Source organism: Phyllostomus hastatus, unplaced genomic scaffold, assembly GCF_019186645.2.
Source record: "Phyllostomus hastatus isolate PE091 unplaced genomic scaffold, TTU_PhHast_1.1 phas_contig_209, whole genome shotgun sequence".
Lineage (NCBI taxonomy): Eukaryota > Metazoa > Chordata > Mammalia > Chiroptera > Phyllostomidae > Phyllostomus > Phyllostomus hastatus.
The window spans coordinates 11,849,567-11,875,539 of record NW_025333735.1 but is presented as its reverse complement, the minus strand read 5'-3'; the positions used below and the strand labels follow the sequence as shown (position 1 = coordinate 11,875,539).

At 35.9% G+C, this 25,973-nt stretch overlaps 1 protein-coding gene across 1 annotated transcript in view; it reads right to left on the bottom strand.

Moving 5' to 3' along the window:
- Positions 1-1,624: 1,624 nt before the first annotated feature.
- SLC44A5 (solute carrier family 44 member 5) overlaps positions 1,625-25,973 on the bottom strand; it is a 338,085-nt gene continuing 313,736 nt past the window's right edge. The window contains exons 17-22 of the mRNA XM_045835610.1: positions 12,875-12,978; positions 11,576-11,649; positions 10,901-10,971; positions 10,703-10,791; positions 9,326-9,410; positions 1,625-3,158 (exon numbers count right to left, since the gene is read on the bottom strand). Of these exons, the coding sequence (XP_045691566.1) occupies positions 3,052-3,158; positions 9,326-9,410; positions 10,703-10,791; positions 10,901-10,971; positions 11,576-11,649; positions 12,875-12,978 (530 nt within the window). The 3' untranslated portion in view covers positions 1,625-3,051. The remainder of the gene's footprint in view (positions 3,159-9,325; positions 9,411-10,702; positions 10,792-10,900; positions 10,972-11,575; positions 11,650-12,874; positions 12,979-25,973) is intronic.

Sequence of the window (25,973 nt, the reverse complement as noted above, 5' to 3'; positions counted from 1 at the left end):
TAAATGAATGATTTCACATTTGTTTTAATGGGTGTTGGCTTTGTTTTCTGGGTGATGACAGATTCACTGAGGACCAGAAGTAACGGAGCTAGGTCCTGAGAGAAGTCTCCAAAACCCATTTTAACCCCAAGACTAACACCATGGTATATGGAAAATATCTTTGGAAAAGTAATTTACTCCTGCTATATTGGTAAGATATTTCTTTTTATCGGTGATTTATTGAATTGTATTCTTATAATATAAAGCTGTATTTAAAAAAATTTGCAAACATCTAAAGATGATTTGCAAGGAACTGGAAGAGATGTCAGGATGCCATTTCATAGACCATGGTCTGCAATAATGATTTCAGTTCAGTTTTGTCCCATATCTTATGCCAACAAAGACTGATTCATAAAGCATGTTCCACAGTCCAGAACCAGATAATACTGGAGATAATTACCATGCCTGGTTAGAGTTCAAGAGCAATTTCCTGAGGCACCACTTGTAAAAGTGAAATAACATACATTGGAATGAGTGCTGGTCAGCTATGTAGTAAAAAAAATAATAATAATAAGGAATTGTTGCACAGAGTGTGTTTTTCAATATTAGCTTAAACATAAACTGTGTTATTACTGATGATCCCACGGAACCTTTAGTAGTGAGATTTCACTGTGTGGATCCACAAACTCTTTTTAAGCTTTCTGGGCACACAGAAACATTAGATCAAACACAGTCCAAATTCAAACAGTTTATGTACAAGTATAGTCAGTGCCTTATCATTTAAAACTAAGAGTTATTAGTATCTAAAGTAGACTTTGGATTTCTTCTGGAAACCAAACTGTTTTTATTTTAAATAAAGGAATCATTAGCTATATTAGCCAACATCTTATTAGAGTTAAAACATCTTAACAGAAGACTGAAAACTGCACAAACATTGTTTTATGTTTTTGATTTAAAGAAATCCATTAAATTGTTTTAAAAATTAAGTTTGAAGATATAGTATATAATTCAATTTAAAAATAGACTCACACAGTTAGTAAGGTATCTCTGAACCTAATCTTAACCTGGTTTATTTTAAGCTAAAAATGTGGTACATTTAATCTTGCCTTGACTATTATTAATTAGTGTTCACATTTTTTAGGTTCTGTAAATTTATCCCTGCTTTTACAATGATGAGATTTGCTTCAAATGAATATTGGAAAAACCTAATGAGGGACTGAGTAAACCTGTGGCAAATTAAAACAAAGACCAACTAATTTAGACCATTGTTTGGATTTTTAAAAATCTATCTCTTATTCATGTAGTTTTGATTTATTTATTTTGTATAAATTATCATTTTCAGTTATTTGATTTGGCAATCAATTCACATGTAGAGAAAAATGGATTTTTTAAAAAAAAGATAAATCTAGTTGTTAAAAAAACCCTAGATATTTGATACAAAGAAGATCCTGTCATAGTATAGTGGGTTTTGAAAACTAAAGCTTTTTTCCCTTTCTAGCTTCAAGAAATAAGAAAGCAGACAATTTTTTCTTATCTAAATCTTTATTAGAAGAAAAAAAACAAATAGAATTAAAACAATGAGTAACAACAAATTTCATTAAAGATTAAATATTTTAGTTATCAAAGATATTTAGACAATATGGTCTTCATATTTCTGCACAGCAGAAACATATTGATCATAGAGCTCAGAGTGCCATGTGCTCTTGTGAGTTTGTTTTTGGCATAAAAGAATATCTTAAGTCACGTTTAAACAAATGCGATAATAGATAAACTGGTAGCAACTTATTGTTGATTCTCAAAGCTTTCACAAATTATCATGTGTGACTGACATCCCTTTGGAAGAATGCTTTATAGACTTTTCCTATAACAAACTGAATTCACTTTCTTTAAAGTTAGGAGTACTAGTAAACTTAGTTAAATTTTAATTAGAAATTGTGTTCCTCTTTATATTTGCACAGTAAAAACATATGGTAAGTAAACTGATTATTTTATATCAAAAGTTACAACATAAAATAACATACATGGAACACTCCTCGATGGCAATAACAATCATTTAAAATGGAGCGATTCAGCACATGAGTCTGGGAGCACCCTTTCCCAGGGCAAAGTTTTCCTTCATAATTTCTCAAAGTGTCCCTTCCTCATCTGTGTAAAATACTGAGAAATGTAGTCTTGTACCTATTGTATTTTCAAAGATCTACTATAGAAAAGATTACATTTTTAAACTTCTCACTTTCAGTAAAAAAAGAAACCCAACCAATGTTCTTTCAGCGTGTAACACACATTCAAGAATGTCCACTAGGTGCAAAGGAATTTGTTTATGCTGCAAACTGTACTCTATGGAGTGAGGATATCAAACACACTGAAATGACAAATGATTTCCAACCAGTGAGCTAAGAGGAAAACAAATGCGAGAAGACTTGTTTTAATCACTAACATTGCAGGTATTTTTTTTTAAACAATGTTTGTAAACTTGCCTACAAAAGCTGGGTAATATTAAATAGCCAGTAAGGCACTTTGTCAGAGAGGATGAAGTAGTAAAGGCTGGATGATTGGCAATTTGTTTAATAGGAAACATTCTATACTTAGAGCAAAATCTGGAGCTGGGCGGTCTTTTACCAATTTACCGTCAAACAGGAGTGGGAAAAACTTCAAAATTTTCTGCTTTGCTTTGTGTACCAATTTTCCCTGCAGAAGTTTTTTTTTTAGTTTTAATTTTTAAAATATGTTAGGATCTATCAACTTAAATAATATATCATTTTTCTATCTAATATTTAAAAGAATATTGACATATTCACTAGTATTTTTGAAACATCCAAGCCATTCTATTTAAAAATGAATCACAAAAGACCCTATTATAAAAATGTTCCATGTTATTAACAATTCCCTTGTGACTTCTGATGGCTTCACGTATTACAGTATAAGCTTTGGTATAAAACATGCAAATAAAGCCAACAAGGTTGTGACTAGTGTTCCAAACTCAAAGCACTTATGAAACGAGTGTGGCACAAACACAGCACATGAGGAAAAGGTAACAAACACACAGCTGCAGGGTGATCAGAGTTTGCACTTCTACTGCTTCTTAGTTCGTGTGCCTTTCGCCTTCAAAGTCTTCAGCAGAGACTGATTCGTGTAATAGGGTCTTTCAGTAGAACCATCGTTTCTTTCTAAATCTTCCACTAGGAGGAAGAATGGCACAGAATAAATATCAAAGCAAAACTGTAAGAGAAGTAACACCGCCATCTGCTGCATTCTTGCTTTACAGCAGTTGAAAACATTTTTTTTAAACAGCATAGTTTGGCATCTACATTATTGTAAACATAACTATGAGAAAACAATCAGCCCTTGTTATTATGTCAGTAAGATATTATCTCACTCTGTGTACCATCTCAGGTTCCGCCAACAGTTCATGCTCTCAGCTGCGTGATTGAGGTAATAATGTTTACCTTCTTTTGGACAGCAAACTCAATTACAAAAAACCTGAAAGATTCAATGGGAATCTCTAAATTCACCTTCCAATTCCTAAGAAGTACTATGTTTGCAATTTGCTTTCTAAACAGTCATATTTGTTCACAATTTCTTTTGTTTGGCCATACACAATTCAGATAGTATAGTTTTAAAAATACAATTTACAAATTTTAGTCTACTTCAAATCCTTAAACTGCAGATTTTAAGAAATATTGCTATTTTTCAGTTATTAGCTTTTCTTTGTAAAAAAGTGGCTTCTAAATTTTTTCCTCATAATCAATGCTTATTTTTACTTTAATACATTTCAATTATACAAAGAAGTTATTAATGGAGAATATTTTTCTGACTAGAAATAAACCCATAAAAATATAGTTAAAACTTAAAGGGAAGAATTATTTTTTTCCTTTAAGTTGTAAAGAAATTATTTAGAAATATTGAACAAAATTGCATTTCTTTTCCTATGATTTTGTGCCCAAGGGTTACAGCCTTAAAATATAGTCAAGTTTAGAATGTACCTCCATATAGTTCAGTAAAAACTTTTACTCTAGACAATTTTCTGGCCTAGTCAGTAGATATAATGTTAAACATATACTACATTGGCCCCATTTAGCACCATGAATCTAAAACATAGAAGAAGCTACTATTGTTAGAAGTCTCCAAATTAATCTTGTTTGTCTTTCTCAATTTTCTACCTCTTAAAACAGCCATAAATATAAGGAGAAAGTAGACAAGTAGTTTTAATTTACATTTTAATCATGTGATTTTCCAACTTTTATATGTATCAGACTCAACTAGAAAACTTTATAATAATTCACAAGATGCCCCACACTCAAACACACTGTATCGGGATCTCTTAGGGTGAGGCACGAGTATCTATGTTTTTAACAAATTTTCAGAGTGATTCTGATACATGCAAAAATTAAAAATTGTTCTGTTTCATCATTATGAACTTTTCAGCTACTCTATCATTTTTAACACTTAAGATAGAGGTAACATCTACTTCACTAGATGTTATAATCCCTGTATTGTTGAATAATAAAATAATAGTAATAACCATATAGAAAGACAGGTTGTCACTCTTCTCTGCATTATATTTCTAGGAGCATGAAAATGAAGAAGGCCCATCATGGTCAAACTGTGAAGCCAGTCAACACTTTCGACAATCTCAGGAAAGTGAACCAAGAACAAGATGGTGACTGTTATAATGGCTAATATTTTGAATTACCTTCCCTATTCATTGGCTTCTTGCTTTAACTGCCATGGAGTCAACCTAAATCTAGGCTTTCACACTTTAGGATCATTAAATAAATTAGTATATTTATTTACTAGTAACACGATGCAATTCTGGCTCTCTTCTTGGACACATGGATGATATTCAGATCAAAACATTAGACCAGCATATTCTTTTCTGTCAATACATAAATAGTCCTTATATACAAGCTTAGTGTGAAAGCCAAAAGGATACTATTTGATTCAATACTCCTTTTGGGGGTACATTTTTACATTGTTAGTTGTATCCTATGCACTCACACACAGGATGGGTAAGCAAAGTACATGAATGTCCAATTCACGCTTTGCTTTCCCATGCCCAAGACTCAGGCATGGCTGCCAGAAACTGGCTTGGTGCTCTGGCCAGCAGGGTGGAATATGGCACTAATATTCCTCCTAAAACCTCAGGGATGGATTTTCTAACCCACAGTACGCCCCCATGAGGTGTTTATGGAGGACTGAGAGTACGTTTCCTCAGGGTAAAATATGAAGTGTTGTATCTTTTCTCTTTCCTCTCTGAAAGTTGGGCTAAAATCAAATCTTTTGTAGAACACAGCCAATCTCTTTAATCTAGAAAAACAGGTATGCTCATGAGAAGACACAGTCACACTTCCAAAATGCATCCATACCAATTTCCTATATAGTGGGAATAGGAACATAGGATTCTGTCTCTATTTAGTTTGAGACAAAAGTCATGAGTTATGTGGTCATTTCAGTTCTGCTTAAAATATTTTTATGGTGGCCAGAGGTTCATATTATTGACAATGACATTCCAGAACTCAGATTCAACTTCACTGTAAATATATCACTAAAGCAAAATGGGCTGTGAAGTTTCCACAGTAATTTACCTGGTAATGCTCTCTATGGACCCTGTAAAACATTAACATCTACATGTTTGTTATAAACTTGAATCACTTACTGAAATATACTTCCTAGGGAATCATTAATACAAGTTTAATCACAGTTGAGAGAGTTGTCCACAAGCTTGAACAGTACAAATATGACCATAGCACCATATTTACAAACTTAATACCATATGCTGGTTAACTATATATCAGTCTTTTTATGGCTAATCCATTATACATTTATAGCACTTTCAAAAATTGCCTGAATATCCTTTACAAATATACAAGTATAAAAAGAAAGGCTATCAAAGTGCTGCAATGAGCAACAGCACACCGAGTTATAAAAGTTTTCCAAACTCGTTCGGCTATAGACTTAAAAAATGCTGGATGTTTACAACATGCCCTTCAGATGGGACCACAGTTAGGCTATGGAGTACCCTAGTTCACAGAGGCTACTGTTAACAAATGCCTCAGATAGTACCAGGTTCTGGCTTTTTAGGAACAAGCGCAGAAATTTCACACTAATCAAAAGAATCATTTTCAAATTATAAATGACCTAATTTACAAAACTTCCACTTAAAAGTGAGTGGCACTGTTTGGAGCTTTTTTACACTTTCTGCTTCTGGGGAACTAGTTGCTTCTTGTTCAGCATTCCGTGAAGGGTAGGGGCTATGAAGTATGGTTTTTCTGTAGATCCATCATTTCTTTCCAGATCTTCACCTGTATATGCAGCAGCCAAAGCAGGCAAAAGCAGCGAGCAGCAGCAGAACAATTATGTGCATTTTTATACATTGAAGAGTCGAACGGGGAGAAATCAGAGAAATCAGTGTTAGAAAGTCAAGTATAAGACAAATTAGTGCAGTTTAGTTGCTGGTGCTGGACAAAGCAAGAACCTTCAACCTCTGCCAGGGAGCGCTGAAACTTCCTAAATCCCACCCACTCCCAAAGAGGTTTATTTTGATAGTTTAAAGGTAAATGAAATTTTTCATGTGCTTTCAAAAGTGTTATCTCTAAGTTCTGTGACTGTTTATTTCAGAAAGGTAAATTTCCACATCCTCTGACATAAAGCTGAATAAAAAGTGTATTATTCTTGTGATAAATGAAGAACAATAATTGAATTTCAGAGTTCAAAGCCACTTTTAATGGTATACCACACCTTAACAGTATACATGAAAAAACTGAGACCCAGAAGTGTAAGAAGATTCTTCTAAAGTCAAAATGTCTTGGGCTGTCAGGATGAGAGCACCCAAGTCTTCTCATGACACCTAGTTTGGTTCCATTCCTACTTAACTCTACGGCATCCTGTCTTGAATCCTTGCAGTCTGTCTCTGATTACATTCTAAAGCTAATATCAGTGTTTCCCAAGTTTCTAATTTACCTTCCAGCTTTGCCTAGGCTTATAATAAAATGATGGGGTGTTCACTGTTGGGTGTTGGGCAGAAGTACTGGAATGATGCTGAGAGTTAAGTTTCCTGCAGATACATGCAATTCACAGCAGATAATATCTACTAATAAATATATAAATGCAATTTCATCCTAGGTTTTGGCTAGCACACTTAAAAGATTTGTTACTTACAGCTTTTATTTATTATAATATAAAGGATAAAAATGTTACATAAAACCATATAATCATAGTTTGTGAAATCAGTAATTTTCCATCACAGTCTTTGGAAATGGTTAGATTATTTGTGTAGTACAGTTTCATATTATTATATCTCACAGTGACTTTCCTCACACACAACATGAAAAGCTAAGGAGGAAAACATGATAGACACCTAACATTTTTGTTCTCTCTTCCTTAATCATATTTCCATATTGCACATCACATGTCATATAGCGATGTCACTATCCCCTTTGAGGTGTTGGTAGAAGACCTGGTATGGATCACACCACTAATCGCAAAATATTATTTTTTCCCATCCTGGGACCAAAACTCTCAGTGCCCTATAGTGATAAAAAGATGCTATTTTTCTATAAATAAAGTGTTTGCAAATGGTTTGCATTTTTAAAAACATCATAATTTCCAGCAGTCAAGATATTAGATATAAAAAGATATATAAAAAATAAAAGGTACCATTCCACACAGTCATAATTTGGCTTAGAGTATCATTTAAGAAGAATGTTTTCCAAAGTAAGGTGTTGCCCATAGTAACAGCTGGGAAGGGTAAAGAAATACACTTTGGTTTCCCTTATTTTTTGTGCCTGAAGGGAAGAGAGGAGTCCCTGAAAGGAAACTATTCATGTTCAACACACAATGTATTGAATAAAGCTGAAATTACCTGAAATTACCTGGCTTCCAAGTTGGCAATTACTAATATAGAAGGGTGCAAAACACTTACTGCTCAAATTTAAAATCCTCTGTAAAATTTAAAATGCATAAAATTTGCCAAAGCTTCCAAAGACTGGGAACTAGTAGGTTCTGAACATGTCCTGAGATACATTTTGGGGAAATTTTTAAGTTTATGAGAATGGGGACTATCCCAGTGGAGTCTCCCAGAATTGTTCCCATGATTAGCGTCTGGAGAGAAGTGTGGAACATTTGCGAGTTCTCTCCTGTGTCTTAGACACCGCCTTATTCCCAAGCTTCTGATTCCAGCTCAGGTATGAGATGAGTTCAGTGGTATTTTAGTAGATGGCTTTTCCTAACAAACCACTGAGGCACTAAGAAAAGATTAAACATTCCATTCCAGTTCCACTTACAGCCAGAGGAAGAGCTAAGAAGTACACAAAGTTCTCCTGACTTCTTTATCCAGTTATTGGAAATTAATTTTTCAAATGTTGAAAAAGAAAAAAACAAAAATAAGGTCAAACCAATTTTCTAGGAGGTTTGCCTTGAATATTTCTCCCTACAGTTATTATCTTCTCTTCTGACCCCAGCACAAAGTTGATACTGTGGGTTATACTAAAAACTTAGCTGTATATGAATGGAGGGGATCACTCAGTAATGCCCTGTTATAGAATGTTTCCTTTATTTCTCTTAAGAGCAATGTGCCAGAGAAATAATCTCTCAGAGGGTAGAGCTGTAGGGCTAACAAGTTCCGTTCTTCCACCTGCTGACCTTACTTTCTCTAGGTTGAAGGTGAGAGCCAGACCAAACTCTTGAGGGCACTATGTTCTCCAGGACTTTTAAGATGAAGTGCTAACAGAAAACATTCATTTTGTGTATGCAAGTTATACGTGTCACACAGATGCACAGTGAATACATCAGTGTGAAAGCTCTAAGGCAGTACGTACTCTTACTCTAAGCATTGGGATTGATCTAGCCACTAGCCATTTCCTAGACATGCTCTTCTATGAATCCTTTCCATTTGCCCCATTTGTCAATGTGTTACCTAATGTGAATCCATCCCTGTGTGTCTTTGAAACCAGTGCCAGCTTGGCCTTATCAGAATCTATAAAGGCTTCTTCAAAGAGTTTCCAAAGCCCAGTTATGTCCTCAATTCTGCTAATAAAGCACTATAGAAGCCAATCATTACGAATTTAAAAACATGGGGAAATAAAAAAATCATTTCATGCTAACTCCATGCCATGAAGCGTGAGGTTCATTTCAATAGCTGACTCTCCTGTGCTTTGCAAACTCCATTCTCTCAGCCATTAAGTTTTAAAGAGCGCCTACTAAACAAATTTGCCTCTTTACAAATAAACAGTGTTTTGTGATTTCAGCCAGGTCATAGCAAACTTACAAGCCAGCTATGGACATGGGTCTTAACCTCTTAATCTTTTGGTTATCCACTGAAGGGGGCAAACATATTCCAAAAACTTACAGAAGCAGATGAAAATTGTATCGATACACATTGCATAGACGCTGAAGAACCCATGTGCAACTAGGTAAGACCCAATAACGACGGTCTGTAAAGGAGTAAGGAAGAGAGTGACGGAGTCATTAAGTTGTCTAAGAGAACTATAGTTCAGCTTTACACGAAAGTCAAGATGAGAAAGCTTGGAAGTACCCTGTGTTGAAAAAGGTTTCAATATAGAGAAAAAACATTTTCAATATAATGTTTTTCAGTGCTCTGTACTGGGATTTAAACAAAATGTACTAGATAACTGGCCAATTTTCTTACCACTATTCCCAATCCCTACCAAATATATGCCATATTTAGGATTTTGCACATGGAGGCAGTAACACAGGAGTTAAGGGCACATACCACTAAGGTCTGAATCACAGCCCAGGCTTTCATTCAACAAGTGACATAACCTGTCTGCACCTCCTCTACAACACTGCTGGCAGGAGAGGGGAGAACGTGAATCATAATAATAGTATTTGTGACACATGAATTGAGTGAGTTAATGTATGGTAATAGATACCACAGGACTTCATCCAGGTCCTCCTCCACTTCTGGGGGATGCAGGGTGCTTCTGTCAGTACAGGTTGCCCTCCTGGCAGGGAACTGCCTCAGCCAAGCTTACACTCCCATCCAGAGGGCAACCTGGCCAATGGCTGCTTCACATGCCATACAAAAGGCTCAGCCCCCTAGTCAGATCTCCCTATAATTTATGTCTGAGGCTTCAACTTTAACTGCAACATGGGTCAGCTTCTTCCTTTGCCAGGACCTGCCCCCTTCACTTCTTTAAAAGTGTATCTCGGGAAAAGACTTCCTAATAAATCCTTCACACTCAACCCTCTGTCTTGGAGATTTTTTCTAAGGAACCCAACCTTTAAAATAGAATGAGGCTTGACACCAAGTAAGACCAATATATATTAGCTATCATTATTTCTCATTTCTTTTTTAAAATTTTGTCATCTCTGATAAATCAGAGTCGATGTTATATAGCTACTTTGGAGTAAATTGTGTCCCCTCAAGATTTGTATGTTGAAATCTAATCCCCAGTGTGATCGTATTTGGAGATGGGGCCTTTGAGACGTAATTAGGTTGTAAGGGTAGAGCTTTCATGACTGGGATTAGTGCCCTCACAAGAGGAGGCAGGAGAGATAATCTCTCTCTTCACCTTGTTAGGATACAGCAAAGAGGTGTCCCTTTGCAAACAAGGAAGAGAGTCATCACCAAGAACCAAGTCTGTGGGCACCTTGATCTTGGACTTCTCAGTCTTCAGTATATGAAAAATAAATTCCTGTTGTTTAAGCCACCCAATCTGTGGTATGTTGTTATAGCAGCCTGGACTAAAACACCAGCTCTTACCAGCAAAGGTATCCAGTAGTAATTTAAAGATGTTGGTCCTTCTATAATGATTGAAATTCTCTGTGTGAAGAGTAAAAAGGCCAGGACACCTACAATGAAAAGGCAGGACATATGTTATACATTAGTAAAGAACTATAGCTTTTTTGTTGCAAAGGAGTTTTCCTAAGCACCCTGTAAATTTTTATTATTATTACTTACCTATACAACCAGCAACGAGAAGTTTCCCCAGGACTAGTACAAAATCTGTAACTTTATCCATAATGGCAACTCTAAGAAACAGAAAAAACAAAGCATGATTTTGTGTTTAAATTACATGTTACTTGAAATTTATGAGAACAAATAATTTATCACTTAATTTTGATGCATTTCACTGCAGCTTTATTTGACATTTGTTAAATATAAGAACTGAAGTTCTGGGATGAATTTCTGATATTTTCAATGAAGTGAACAGAAGATGGCATTGTAGAGCTGTCAGGTACGATTAGTGGTGTCAGCCTCTCTCCCCAGTTTGTGGCCTATGGATGCCCTGGACCCTAAGGATGCTGCATTTGTTCCCTGACTTCACTTACTGAGGCCCTGTCGATTTGGGGAGGGGAAAATAGTCATAGACATGATGACAATGTTCATGTGAGGAACTTCTTGAGCAGAGTGGGTAACACAAATAAATAAATGCCAGTGGATATAAAGACATCAGTGGATGATAGAAGCAACAATTCTAAGATGTAAAAAAAATATTGATGTCACAAAGAAGGTTGAAACCTATCAACTCAAAAGCCAATATTCATGTCCAAAATGACTACCAACACTTCAAAAACAACACATGAAGCATGTGATGCTCAGGGTTCACCAAATCTTCTGTTGTGAGGTACTTACTTTAAAATATTTCTTAGCAGCAGATCGAAAGCATCTCTTGCTGACCTGCAGAAGTTTTTGCCATATATTGCAATCTGGGGAAGACAGTTATTATTCCAGAGTCAGTAACATACTCTTACAAGACCAAGAGACAGTCCTATGACAGGAAAATGAATTCATTCTCTGTCACCTATACAGATACTCTCATTCCTCTTTCTAACATTTGGGTTTGTGGGAGGCCTGGGGACTCGGTGTCCTCAACTCTGCACCACTCTCAGAGTTGTTGGCAATAAGGTCTGCTTCAGATGTGGTATTTCCTTACACTCTGAGGGGATAAGAGAACTTCAAACAGTAGGGTTTTATTCTCTCAAATCTCAGGACATGGTTTCTGTCTTTGAAGTCTGTGACTAGGGTTTGTTGCTGAATGGGTTAAATGTTAGAGTTCATATTAAAAATTACTCTCAGGAAATCCAGTGCCTTTCAATACACTTGGTTTACTGCTTAAAAGACTCAGTACGGTATTCTTGATGGAAGTAAATTAATGACTACTTGAATCTCCATCACTGTTTGAATCATTGCTGCAGACCCTGTGTCACTGTAAGAATAAGCAAGTGTAGTTGCTAAATTTTAGATTTACAGTTTTGGTTCCCCTATGTTTAAAAATTTCTTTAGAAGCCTCTGTATTCCCACAGAAAAAAGAAACAAATTTCATTAGGCACTTCCTTTAAAATATATAAATCTCAGAAAGATATTTTCATCTCTGAGTAAAACATAGAAAAGGTAAGCTGTCTTTCCAATAAACTATGTCAAAGACACACAAAACCATGTTCAATCTAACATATTTAAAAACTTTTAAGGTAAGCTCTTGCTGGTATGGCTCAGTGGACTGAGTGCCGGACTGCGAACCACAAGGCCACTGGTTCAATTCCCAGTCAGGGCACGTGCCTGGGTTGCAGGCCAGGTCCCCAGAAGGGGCACGCAAGAGGTAATGACACACTGATGTTTCTCTCCCTCTCTTTTTCCCTCCCTTCCCCTCTCTCTATAAATAAATAAATAAAATCTTTTAAAAGATAAAATTAAAACTTCTAAAGTAAATAAATATTTTCCTCTCCAAAGAGATATTGAAGGTAATACTGAAGTACAGTTAATATGCTATCTCAGTTAGGAAAGCAGAGCAATGAATTATGCAGTGGATTCACAAATCCTTACATCCACATAGTCAGAGACTCAACTGCATGATGTGGAAGTGCTTTAGGAATGGAAATGTAGATATGGGGCTTGAGTTTGCAAAGTTTAATAAATAAAAAGTAATCTACTTACCATAACATAGGCATTTCTGTTCAAAAACCTGACCACTTTTTCCAAACACCACAAACAGCATTTCAGGCACTGTTGCAGAAATTTAGAAATGTTGTTCTGGGTATCTATGAGAAGATATTTAAATCTATTAATGGTTTGCAACTAAACTCTATGAATCAAAACATAAATTTAAAAATTTTAAATGGCTTTTAAGTTTAAAAATTGAATTAAAATATACACAGAATTTACCATTTTAACTATTTTAAGCGTACAACCCAATAGCACTAAGTACATTCCCAATGTTGTGCAGTCATCACCATCCATTTCCAGGACTTTTTACCATATCAAATAGAAACTCTGTACCCACTGAAAAAGTAACTCCTCAATCTCCCCTTCTCCCAGCCCCTGGTTAACTCTCTTATACTTTCTGTCTGTATAAATTTGCTTCTTCCAGGCATCACATCTCAATGAAATTATACAGTATTTGTCCTTTTGTGTCTTGCTTATTGCACTTAACATAAAGATTTTAAGGTTCATCATTTCCTTCCTTTTTAGAGCTGAATAATATTCCATTATATGTATATGTCACATTGTGTTTATCCTTTATTTGTTAATGAAATTGGGTTGTTTCTACCCTTTGGCCATTATGAATAATGCTGCTATGAACATTGGTGTTCAGATAGCTGTTTGAATCCCTGCTTTCAATTCTTTTGAGTATATATAGAAGGCTAATTGTCGAGCATATGACAATCCTATTTTACTTTTTGAGAAATTACCATACTGTTTTCCATGGTGGTTACACCATTTTACATTTCCACCAGCAATATACAAGATTCCAATTTATCCTCACCCTACAAACACTTGTTATATTCTATTTTTTATGGTAGCCATTCTAATGGATGTGAAGAGGTACCTCATTACGATTTTGATTTGCGTTTTCAGAAAGACTAGTATTGACCATCGCTTCATATGCTTATTAACCATCTGTATATCTTGTTTGGAGCCATGTACATGCAAATCCTTTGTGGGAGACCAAGATGATGACACAGGAGGCCCCTGAACTTTTCTCCTTCCACAGATATACTGAATATATAACTACAACTGGAGTAATCTCCTTTGAGAGAAATCCAAAAACTAACTCAGTGAGGCACATGATACACATCAGGAAACCAAGAAAATACCCACACTGAAATAGGAGGAAATGCTGGGGAGTACCACCCCATAACCCCACTCCCTGTACAACACCATACAGTTGGGATAATATATCCAATTCTTAGTTTCTTCCCCCTGAAGAATGAAGGGTTTGGACAGCACTCATTCCAACTTTTAAGACTCCCACCCAAGGGACAAGTCCTCAAAACATTTAACTCTGAAAGCCATGAAAGCCAACAGAGTTCGCATTCACAAGCCCCATAGGACTTTAGAAAACAAGGAAGCGGTTATTTACCAGGCACATGTGCTAGCACTCACTATGGCTGTCCTCCCAGGGCTTAGCACATCGAGTCTTCCTTGGGGAGGGTTCTGACTGCAGACTTTATAACCTGCTGCCTGAGAGTCTAATTTGTATGCATCTAGAAGCTAACTATGGAGCTTCAGGGACCCTGGGGAAGCTGGTGAGCACTTCTACCACCTTCTGTCTCTAGCTCCCTGCATTTATAACACTAGGTCACCAACATCTCTTCGGAAGGAGCTTGTACACATGCCTGGTGCCACAGCACTTGCGGCTGGTGCTTGAGGGATGATCCCCATTTCTTCTGGCCCTGATAGCCAACACGTCTTGCATTCAGGTCTCCTGGAGACTATAGCAAACAAAGAAGCAGTTTTTAAATGGTGCAGAGGCACACTCCCCACTCCCGCCACAAACAGCTATCCGCCCTGTCTCTGTGCAGAGGGAGCAGGCAAAAATGCTCACCTCCCAGTTTCTCCGTGAAAAGAGCTAAACTACATATTTTCCTAGCTACTGTCTGAGTGCCTGGCATCTAATCAGCCTGCATCTAGGTTTTGCCTGTGATGCTCCCCTTTGAGACACTGACAGGCCTTGGCACACCTTCAATTATTGGGAGCCACCAAGAGTAACAAAGGTGGCTAGGATAATTACAAAGTTTTGAGAAAACCAGAAGCTTGGACTGGGCTGATTGATGACATTCATCTCCTGTAAGACCAATGTGACATACTAGGAGAGGTGGCTTTTTTATTTAATGCATATTAACCAATACAGAGAGTCAAGAAAAAAAAATAAACAAGGAAATATGTTTCAAAGAAAAAATAACAGGATAAATCTCAGAAATTGATCTTAATGAAACAGAGATAATGGTCATAAAAATGCTCACCAAGGTCAGAGGAGCAATGCATGAACAAAATGAGAATTTCACCAGAGATAGAAAACACACAAAAAATCAAAAGAATTCATAGAGCTGAAGAGTATAATAATTGAACTGAAAAAAATCCATACAGGGGTTCAGTATCAGACTAGATTAAGGAAAAAAAATCAACAAATGCAAAGATAAGGCTGTGGGATTCATCCAGTCAGAGGAGCAAAAAGAAACAAAAGATTAAAAACAGTTAAGTTAGCTTTGATACCTAGTGGGATACCATCAGGCAGGCCAATATATATGTACTAGAGATCTCAAAAGGAGGAGAAAGAGGCAGAAAGCTTATTCAAAGAAATAATGTCTGAGAACTTGCCCAACCTAGGGACACAGACACCCATATTCAGAAAGCCTAAAGAATACCAGAAAAAAAAATGAATCTAAAGAGACTCACACTGAGAAACACAAAATTAAATGTTCAAAAGTTAAAAGGAAGTTAAAAACAACAGAACAAAGGCAACTTGTTAGTTATAAGGGAACACCCATAAGAACATAAGTGGATTATTCTGCAGGAACTTTAAGGCAAGAATGAAGTAGAATTATATATTTAAAGTGTTGAAAGAAAAAAAAACTTCCAACCAAGAAAATACATGGCATTGTTTGTCCTTCAGAATTGAAAGAGATAGGGTATTTCAGATAAACAAAAAGTGAGAGTTCATCCCTACTAGACCAGCCTAACAAGAATTGTCAAAGGAAATTCCTTAAGATGAAACAAAAGGATGCTAATTAGTAACATGGAAATATATGAAAGTGTAAAACTCACTGATAAAAGAAAATATATAGTTAAACTCAGAATACTCTAAAATTGTACTGGTAATGGGTAAGTTACTTACAACTCTAGCATGAAGGTTGAAGGAAAAACTATTAAAAATAACTCTAATGACAATAACCTGTTGATATACAATATAAACATATGCATATTGTAACATACATAGCCTGAAAATGGGGGTGAGTATAAAAATGTAGAGCTTTTCATGTGTTTGAAGTTAAGTTGTTATTAGCTTAAAATAGATTGTTACAACTATAATGTGTTTTACGTAAGCCTCATGATCACCACAAACACAAAAACCAATAGTAGATACAGAAACATAAAAAGAAAGGAATCAAAGCATACCACTACAGAAAAGTAATCAAATTACAAGAGAGGAAGAGAAAAACACACATCTACACAACAGCCAAAAAACAATTAGCAAAATGGTAATAGTAAGTTCATAGGTATCAAGAATTACACTTTATGTAAATGGACTAAATTCTCCAATCAAAAATACAGAGTGGCTGAATGAATGAAAAAAAAAGTCTTAAGTATCTGCTACCTACAAGAGTTTCACTTCACCTTTAAAGACACACACAGACTGAAAGTGAAGTATTGGAGAAAGATTTTTCATGCAAATGGAAACAAAAGAAAAGCAGGTAGCCCTAGTCAGGTAGCTCAGTTGGTTACAGCATCTTCCTGACACACCAAGGTTGTGGGTTTGATCCCAGGTCAGGGCACATACAAGAAGCAGCCAAGGGATGCCTAAATATATAGAACAATAAGTTGATATTTCTTTCTCTCTTTAAAAAATGAATAACAATAAGTAAAGCTGGAATATTTATAATTATATCAGATGAAATAGTCTTTAGGTCAAAAACTGTAATAAGAGACAAATGTCATTATGCAATAATAAAGGGTCTATTCATTAGGAGGATATAAAATTGTAGGTATTTATGCAGCCAGCATTGGTGAACATAAATCTATAAAGCAAATATAAACTGTTATGAAGGGAGAAATGTAGCAACATAATCATAGCAAGGCATTTTAATACTCCACTTTCAAGAATGGATAGATCATCCAGACTGATAATCAAAAGGGAAGCACTGGTCTTAAATTACACAATAGACCAGAAGAACTTAACAGACATTTACATTACATTCTATCCTACCACAGCTGAATACATTCTTCTCAAGTACACATGGAATATTCTCCAGGAGAGTGTTAATAAATGCAAAAAGATTAAAATCATATTAAGCATTTTTTTCTGACCAGTGGTATGAAACAAGAAGAAAATTGGAAAAATCACAAATATGTGGAAATTAAACAACATGCTATAGAACAACTAGTCAAAGAAAAAAATCAAAGGGAAATCAAAGAGTATATTAAGAAAATAAAAATGGAAACACAACATATCCAAAATATGGAAAGCAGCAAAGCGGTTTTAAGAGGCATATGACTGTTTATAGCAATATTTACCTATGTTAAAAGAATCTCAAACAATCTAACTATACACTTATAGAAACTAGAAAAAGAACAAATTGAGAACAAAGTAGAAGAAAGGAAATAGTGAAGATCAGAGATTTTTTAAAAGATAAATGAAATTTATAAACCCTTAGCTAGAGTAATGAAAAAAAGAAAAAAACAAATACAGAAATGAAATAGGAGATATTACAACTACTACCACAGACATACAATCATGCGACTACTATGAATAATTTTACACCAACAAAATAGGTAACTTAGAAGACACAGATAAATTTCTATAGACATGCAATCTACCAAGATGGAATTATAATGAAATAGAATTTCATCTGAATTACTAATCAAAAACCTCCCAACAAAGAAAAGATATAGATGGCTTCACTCACTAATTTTATCAAACTTTTAAAGAAGAATTAATATCAACCCTTCTCAAACTCTTCCAAAAAATATAAGTACAGTGAGGTCAGCATTACACTGATACCAAAGTCAGACAAAGGCACAACAAGAAAGAAAATAATAGGCTAGTATTCCTGATGACTATAAATGCAAAATGCCTCAACAAAATATTAGCAAACTGACTGGTTATAGTAAGCCTCAACATAATCAAGGTCATACATGACAAGCTAACATTATATTCAATGAGGAAAAACTGAATGCTTTCCCTTTGCAGTAGGAATAACCCACTCTCTTCCCTTGTATTCAGCATAGTACTGAAAGACTTAGCCAGAACAATTAGGCAAGTAAAAAAGAAGGCATTCAAATCAGAGAGGAAAAAGTAAATTTGTCTTTGTTTGCAGATCACATGACATTATATATACTAAAAAACCTACTGTCTTCAACAAAAAACTACTAGGACAAACAAATTCAGTAAAGTTTCATAAAACAAAATCAATACACAAAGATCAGTTGCATTTCTATATGTTAACAACTAACTATTGGAGGGAAAAATTAATAAAACAATTCCATTGACAATTCCATCAAAAACAATATTGAGAATTAAATTTAAATGATGAGGTGGAAGACCTGTGCATTGGAAACTATAAGCCATTAATGAAAAAAAATGAAGAAGACATAAATAAATATAAAAAAAATTAAGTGTTCATGGAATAGAATAATTAATATTGTTAAAATATTCATAGTACACAAAACAATTCACAAATTCAATGCAACCCCTATCAAAATAGTATGTTTCAAAGAAATTTTTTAAAAATCTAAAATTTGAATGAAAACACAAAAGAGTACAAATAGCCAAAGCAATTGAGAAATAAAAAAGCTGAAGTCATTGTACTTATTAATTTCAAGCTATATTCCAAAGTTATTGTAATCAAAACAGTGTGGTAGTGATGTAAAAATTGACCCATACATGAATGAAACAGTAGAGATAGCAGAAATGCACTCATGAACATATGAAGTCTGTCTGGAAAAAGTCCAACCATTGTTAATATAATGAGAACAGTTCGCACATCGATGTAACCTGGCAGCCCAGGAGAGTGGACTGGCATGTGCCTGCATGACCAATGATAACTTCACTATACTAGTCAGCAAGGACAGTAGATGCAGTTGAGTAAGCATGTGTACTGTGTGGCTGTTGCATTCCTAATGACTGAGTGAGGAGAGCAACAGATCTGCATCAAATTTTGTGTTAAGCTTGAACATTCCTCTATGGAAACTATTCTGATGATTCAGAAGGCTGCAGCTATGGGCAACTGTGATTGGGAGCTTCATAATGACAATGTGCCTGCTCATGCATCATGTCTCATGCAGAGTTTTTGGTGAAACCCAGGTGACTCAGCCCCCCGACAACCCAGATTTGGCACTTTATGCCTTCTGGCTTTTTCCCAAACTAAAATCACCTTTCAAAGAAAAGAGATTTCAGACTATTGATGAAATTCAGGAAAATATGGGCAGCTGATGGTGACTAGGAGAACTGTGTGAAGTCCCAAGGTGTCTACTTTGAAGGGGATTGAGGTGTCATTGTCCTGTGTATGATGTTTCTTGTATCTTGTATCTTCTTCAATAAATATCTCTATTTTTCATATTACATGGCTGATTAACTTCTAGACAGACCCTGTATGGTCAATTAATTTTTGACAAAGGAGCCAAACATACAATGTGGAAAAGATGGTATCTTCAATAAATAAAACTAGGAAGAGTGGATATCTATACACAAAGGAATAAAATTAGACCCTTATCTTACACCATGTACAATAATCAACTCAAAATGGATTAAAGACTTGAAATTAATCCTAAAACCATAGAACTAGAAGAAAAAAAATAGGAGTAACCTTATTGACATTGGTATCAGCAATGATTTTTTAATTTTTATTTTATTTTTATTTTTAAGTATTTTTATTGATTATACTATTACAGTATTTCCAATTTTCCCCCTTTTATCCCTCCTCTACCCTGCTCCCCCAACCCCCCAGCATTCCTTCCCTTAGTTCATGTCCATGGGTTGTACATATAAGTTCTTTGAGTCCTGTTTCCTATACCATTTTTTATCTCTTCCTGTCTATTTTATGCCTACTAATTATGCTTCTTCCCTGTACCTTCCCCCCCACTGAAACCCCTTCCCCCTCCCTACTGAAATCCCTTCGTGTGATGTCCATTTCTCTGATTCTGTTCCTGTTCTGGTTGTTTGCTTAGTTTTTGTTTTCATTACTTTTGTTTTCTTTTAGGTTCATTTCTTGATAGTTGTGAGTTTGTTGTCATTTTATTGTTCATATTTTTTATCTTTTTTCCTTGGATAAGTCCCTTTAACATTTCATATATTAATGGCTTGGTGATGATGAGCTCTTTTAACTTGACCTTATCTGGGAAGCACTTTATCTGCCTTTCCATTCTAAATGATAGCTTAGATACTGGATAGAGCAATCTTGGATGTAGGTCCTTGCCTTTCATGACTTAGAATACTTCTTTCCAGCCCCTTCTTGCCTGCAAGATTTCTTTTGAGAAATCAGCTGATAGTCTAATGGGCCCTTCTTTGTAGGTTTAACTGTCTCCTTTTCTCTGGTAACTTAATGATGATTTGCCTTGGTGTGTTTCTCTTTCGGTACAACTTCTTTGGGACTCTCTGGGCTTCCTGGACTTCCTGGAAGTCTATTTCCTTCACCAGATTGGGGAAGTTTTCCGTTATTATTTGTTTAAATAAGTTTTCAATTTCTTTTTTTTATTTTATTTTAATCATTGTTCAAGTACAGTTTTCTCCCATTTACTCCCATTCCAGCCCACCCACCCAACCCTCCCTACTTCCCTCCCATTACCCCCCCCACCCCTAGTTTTTGTCCATGTGTCCTTTAAATTTGTTCCTGTAAACCCTACCCATTCCCCCCTGAAATTCCCTCTTCTCTCCCCTCTGGTCACTGTCAGTCTGTCCCCTATTTCAGTGTCTTTGGTTATATTTTGCTTGTTTCTTTGTTTTGTTGTTTAGGTTCTTGTTAAAAGTGATATCACGTGGTATTTGTCTTTCACTGCCTGGCTTGTTTCGCTAGGCATAATGCTTTCCAGCTCCATCCATGCTGTTGCAAAGGGTAGAAGCTCCTTCTTTCTTTCAGCTGCATAGAATTCCATTGTGTAAATGTACCATAGTTTTTTGATCTATTCATTTACTGATGGGCATCTAGGTTGCTTCCAGCACCTAGCTGTTATAAATTGTGCTGCTATAAACATCGGGGTGCAAAGGTTCTTTTGTATTGGTGTTTCAGTATTCTTAGGATATAGTCCCAGCAGTGGAATTGCAGGGTCAAAAGGCAGATCCATTTTTAGTGTTCTGAGGAAGTTCCATACTGCTTTCCATAGTGGTTGTACCAGTCTGCAGTCCCACCAGCAGTGCACTAGGGTCCCCTTTTCTCCACAACCTCTCCAACACTTGTTGTTTGTTGCTTTGTTTATGATGGCCATTCTGACTGGTGTGAAGTGGTATCTTATTGTGGTTTTAATCTGCATCTCTCTGATAGCTAGCGATATTGAACATCGTTTCATGTATCTTTGGATTTTCTGTATGTCCTCCTTGCAGAAGTGTCTGTTCAAGTCCTTTGCCCATTTTTTAATTGGGTTACTTGTCTTCTTAGAGTGGAGTTGTCTAAGTTCTTTATATATTTTGGAGATTAAACCCTTGTCTGAGGTATCATTGGCAAATATGTTTTCCCATACAGTTGGTTCTCTTTTTATTTTGATATTGTTTTCTTTAGCTGTGCAAAAGCTTTTATTTTGATGAGGTCCCATTTGTTTATTCTTTCCTTTATGTCCCTTGCTCTAGGAGACATGTCAGGAAAAAGTTTCTGCATGAAATATCTGAGATTTTCCTGCCTACATTCTCTTCTAGGACTTTAATGGTGTCACGATTTATATTTAAGTCTTCTATCCACCTCGAATTTATTTTTGTATAAGGCGTAAGTTGGTGCTCAAGTTTCATTTTTTTGCATGTAGCTGTCCAGTTCTCCCAACACTATTTGTTGAAGAGGCTATTTTTATTCCATTTTATGTTGCTGCTTCCTTTGTCAAATATTAATTGACCATAGAGACTTGGGTTTATTTCTGGGTTCTCTGTTCTGTTCCATTGGTCCATGTGCCTGTTTTTATGCCAGTACCAGGCTGTTTTGATTACAGTGGCCTTGTAGTATAGTTTAGTGTCAGGTATTGTGATCCCTCCTACTTTACTCTTCTTTCTCAAAATTGCAGCAGCTATTCAGGGTCATTTATGGTTCCATATAAATTGTTGAAGTGTTTGTTCTATGTCTGTGAAATAAGCCATTGGTACTTTAATAGGTATTGCATTGAATGTGTAAATTGCTTTTGGTAGTATGGACATTTTGATTATATTAATTCTTCCAATCCATGAACACGGTATATGTTTCCATTTGTTTGTGTCTTCCTTGATTTCTCTCCTCAGTGTTATGTAGTTTTCTGAATACACGTCTTTTACCTATTTGGTTAGGTTTATTCCTAGGTATTTTATTTTTCTTTTTGCTATTTCAAATGGGATTTTTTTCCTTGATCTCTGCTTCTGCTGTTTCATTGTTGGTGTACAGAAATGCCTTTGATTTCTGGATATTGACTTTGTATCCCTCTGTTTTGCCAAATTCATTTATTAGGTCAAGCAGTTTTTTGGTGGAGTCTATAGAATTTTCTATGTACACTGTCATGTCATCTGCAAACAGTGACAGTTTTGTTTCCTCCTTTCCAATTTGGATTCCTTTTATTTCTTTTTCTTGTCTGATTGCTGTGGCTAAAACTTCCAGTACTATATTGAATAGAAGTGGTGAAAGTGGATAGCCTTGTCTTATTCCTGATCTTAGTGGAAAAGATTTTAATTTTTGCCCATTGAGTATGATGTTGGCTGTAGGTTTCTCATATATGGCCTTTATTATGTTGAGGAATGCTCCCTCTATTCCCACTTTGCTGAGTGTTTTTATCATAAATGTGTGCTGTACCTTATCAAATGCTTTTTCTGCATCAATTGATATGATCATGTGGTTTTTTGTCTTTGCTTTTGTTTATGTGATGTATTACATTTACTGATTTGCGAATATTGTACCATCCTTGCATCCCTGGAATGAATCCTACTTGGTCATGGTGTATGATCTTCTTAATGTACTGTTGGATGCAATTTGCCAGTATCTTGTTGAGGATTTTAGCGTCAATGTTCATCAGCGATATGGGCCTGAGGTTTTCTTTCTTTGTTGCGTCTTTATCTGGTTTTGGAATTAGGATGATGTTGGCCTCATAAAAAGAGTTTGGGAGTCTTCCATCTTTTTGGATTTTTTTGAAATAGTCTGTGAAGGATAGGGGTTAGCTCTTCCTTAAATGCTTTGTAGAATTCTCCTGTGAAACCATCTGGACCAGGGCTTTTGTGTGTTGGGAGTTTTTTGATTACTGCTTCAATTTCTTTTGCTGTTATTGGTTTGTTCAGGCTTTCTGCTTCTTTTTTATTGAGTTTTGGAAGATTATATTTTTCTAGAAATTTGTCCATTTCATCTAGGTTTTCAAATTTCTTGGCATACAGTTCTTCGTAGTAATTTCTTACAATCCTTTGTATTTCTGTGGTATCTGTTGTAATCTCTCCTCTTTCATTTCTGATTGTGTTTATTTGGGTTTTCTCTCTTTTTTTCTTGATGAGTCTGCTTAAAGGCTTGTCGATTTTGTTTATCTTTTTTCAAAGAACCAGCTCCTGGATTCATTGATCATTAGAATTGTGCTTTTAGTCTCTATGTCATTTAATTCTGCTCTGATCTTGGTTATTTCCTTCCTTCTGCTTGCTCTGGGCTGTCTTTGTTGTTGTTCCTAGAGTTCTTGTAGATATAGGGTTAGGTTGTTTGTTTGAAATGTTTCTAACTTTTCTAGGTGGACCTGTATCGCTATGAACTTCCCTGTCAGGACTGCCTTGGCTGTGTCCCATAATTTGTTGTGAGTTCATTTTCATTTGTTTCCAGAAATCTTTTGATTTCTTCCCTAATATCATTCTTGACCCATTCATTAATAGCATGCTATTTAATCTTCATGGATTTGAGTGTTTTGGGTTTTTTTCCTTGGGGTTAGTTTCTAGTTTCAGTCCTTTGTGATCTGAGAAAATGCTTGTTATGATTTCAATTTTCTTGAAATTCTTGAGGCTTGTTTTGTGTCCTATCATGTGGTCAATCTTTGAAAATGTTCCATGTACATTTGAAAAAAATGTGTATTTAGCTTCTTTGGGATGGAGGGTTCTGTATATATCAGTAAAGCCCATTTCATCAAGGGTATTGTTCAATGCCACAATATCTTTGTTGATATTTTGTTTGGAAGATCTGTCCATTTTTGATAGTGGGGTGTTAAAATTCCCCACAATAATTGTGTTGCTGTCCATATCTTTCTTGAAGTCCTCTAAGATTTTCTTTATGTATTTGGGTGCTCCTATGTTGGGTGCATATATATTTACAATATTTATGTCTTCTTGGTGGATTCTTCCCTTGAGTATTATGAAATGACCTTCTGAGTCTCTCTTTATGGTCCTTTTTTGGAAGTCTATTTTGTCAGATATGAGTATTGCTACCCCAGCTTTTTTTTTTCCTGTCCATTTGCTTGGAAAATTTGTTTCCAGCCCTTCACTTTCAGCCTGTGCAGATCTTTTATCCTGAGGTGGATCTCTTGTAGGCAGCATATGTGTGGGTCATGTTTTCTTATCCAATCAGCTATTCTATGTCTTTTGATTGGAGGATTTAATCCATTTACGTTTAAGGTTATTATTGATAGGTACTTATTCATTGCCTTTTATGTACGTGTGTTCCTCTCTCACTGTCTTCCTTTCTTTCCTTAAAGCAGTCCCTTTAGCATCCCTTGCAGAGCTGGTTTAGTGGAGGTGTATTCTTTTAGTCTTCTTTTGTCTGAGAAGCTTCTTATTTGGCCTTCTATCTTGATTGAGAGCCTTGCTGGGAAAAGTAGTCATGGTTGCAGGCCTCTGGTTCTCATTACTTGGATTATTTCTTGCCATTCTTTTCTGGCTTGGAGTGTTTCCATTGAGAAGTCAGCTGTTAGCCTTATTGGGGCTCCCTTGTATGTTACTTCCTGTTTCTCCCTCACTGCCTTTAAGATTCTCTCTTTGTCTTGAAATTTTGCCATTTTAATTATGAAGTGTCTTGAGGTGGGTCTCTTTGGGTTCCTCTTGATTGGGACTCTCTGTGTTTCCTGGATTTGTGTGACTTTTTCTCTCATCAAATTAGGGACGTTTTCCATCATTACTTTTTCAAATAGGTTTTCTATCCCTTGTTCTTCTTCTTCTCCTTCTGGTATCCCTATTATACGGATATTATTACGTTTCATATTGTCTTGCATTTCTCTTAATCCCCCTTCTTTCTTTCTGAGCCTCTTTTCCTTTTCTTGCTCTTTCTGGGTGTTTTCTTCTACTTTGTCCTGTAACTCGCTGATCTGATCTTCTGCTTCATCGATCCTGCTTTTCATTCCTTCTACTGTGTTCTTCAGTTCAGAAATTGTATTCTTCATTTCCTCTTGGCCCTTGTTGAGAGTTTCTATTTCCTTTTTTATGCTGATGTAGTTTTCAGTGAGTTCATTGTAGCTTCCCTGTAGTTTCTGGTAGCTCATTGTGAGCTCATTGAGCTTCCTGACAATCATTGCTTTGAACTCAATATCTGATAGTTGAATTGCCTCTATTTCATTTAGCATTCTTTCTGAGGCTTCCTCCTTTCCTTTCATTTGGGGATTGTTTCTTTGTCTTCCCATTGTTTGTGAGACTCTTCTTGTTTGCCTCAGCTTCTTATATTGATCTGTTCTGGCCCCCTGGGTTTATGTTGTGAACTTCTTTCATAGAATAGCAGTGAGTTTCAGTGGTGCGGTTTCCTTGATCTCCCAAGCTCACTGGTCTTGGGCTGTCGTTTAAGTTGGCTTTGTGTTTGCCTTTGGGTTTTGATTGTTATTGAGTTTTTCTTTGGTGGTTCCTTCCCACCAGCTGGCTAAATGAGGGTCACTCTGTCCACCACCTCCTGTATTTTGTTGTGCTGGTGAGGGCAGGTTGTGTTGAAGCTGA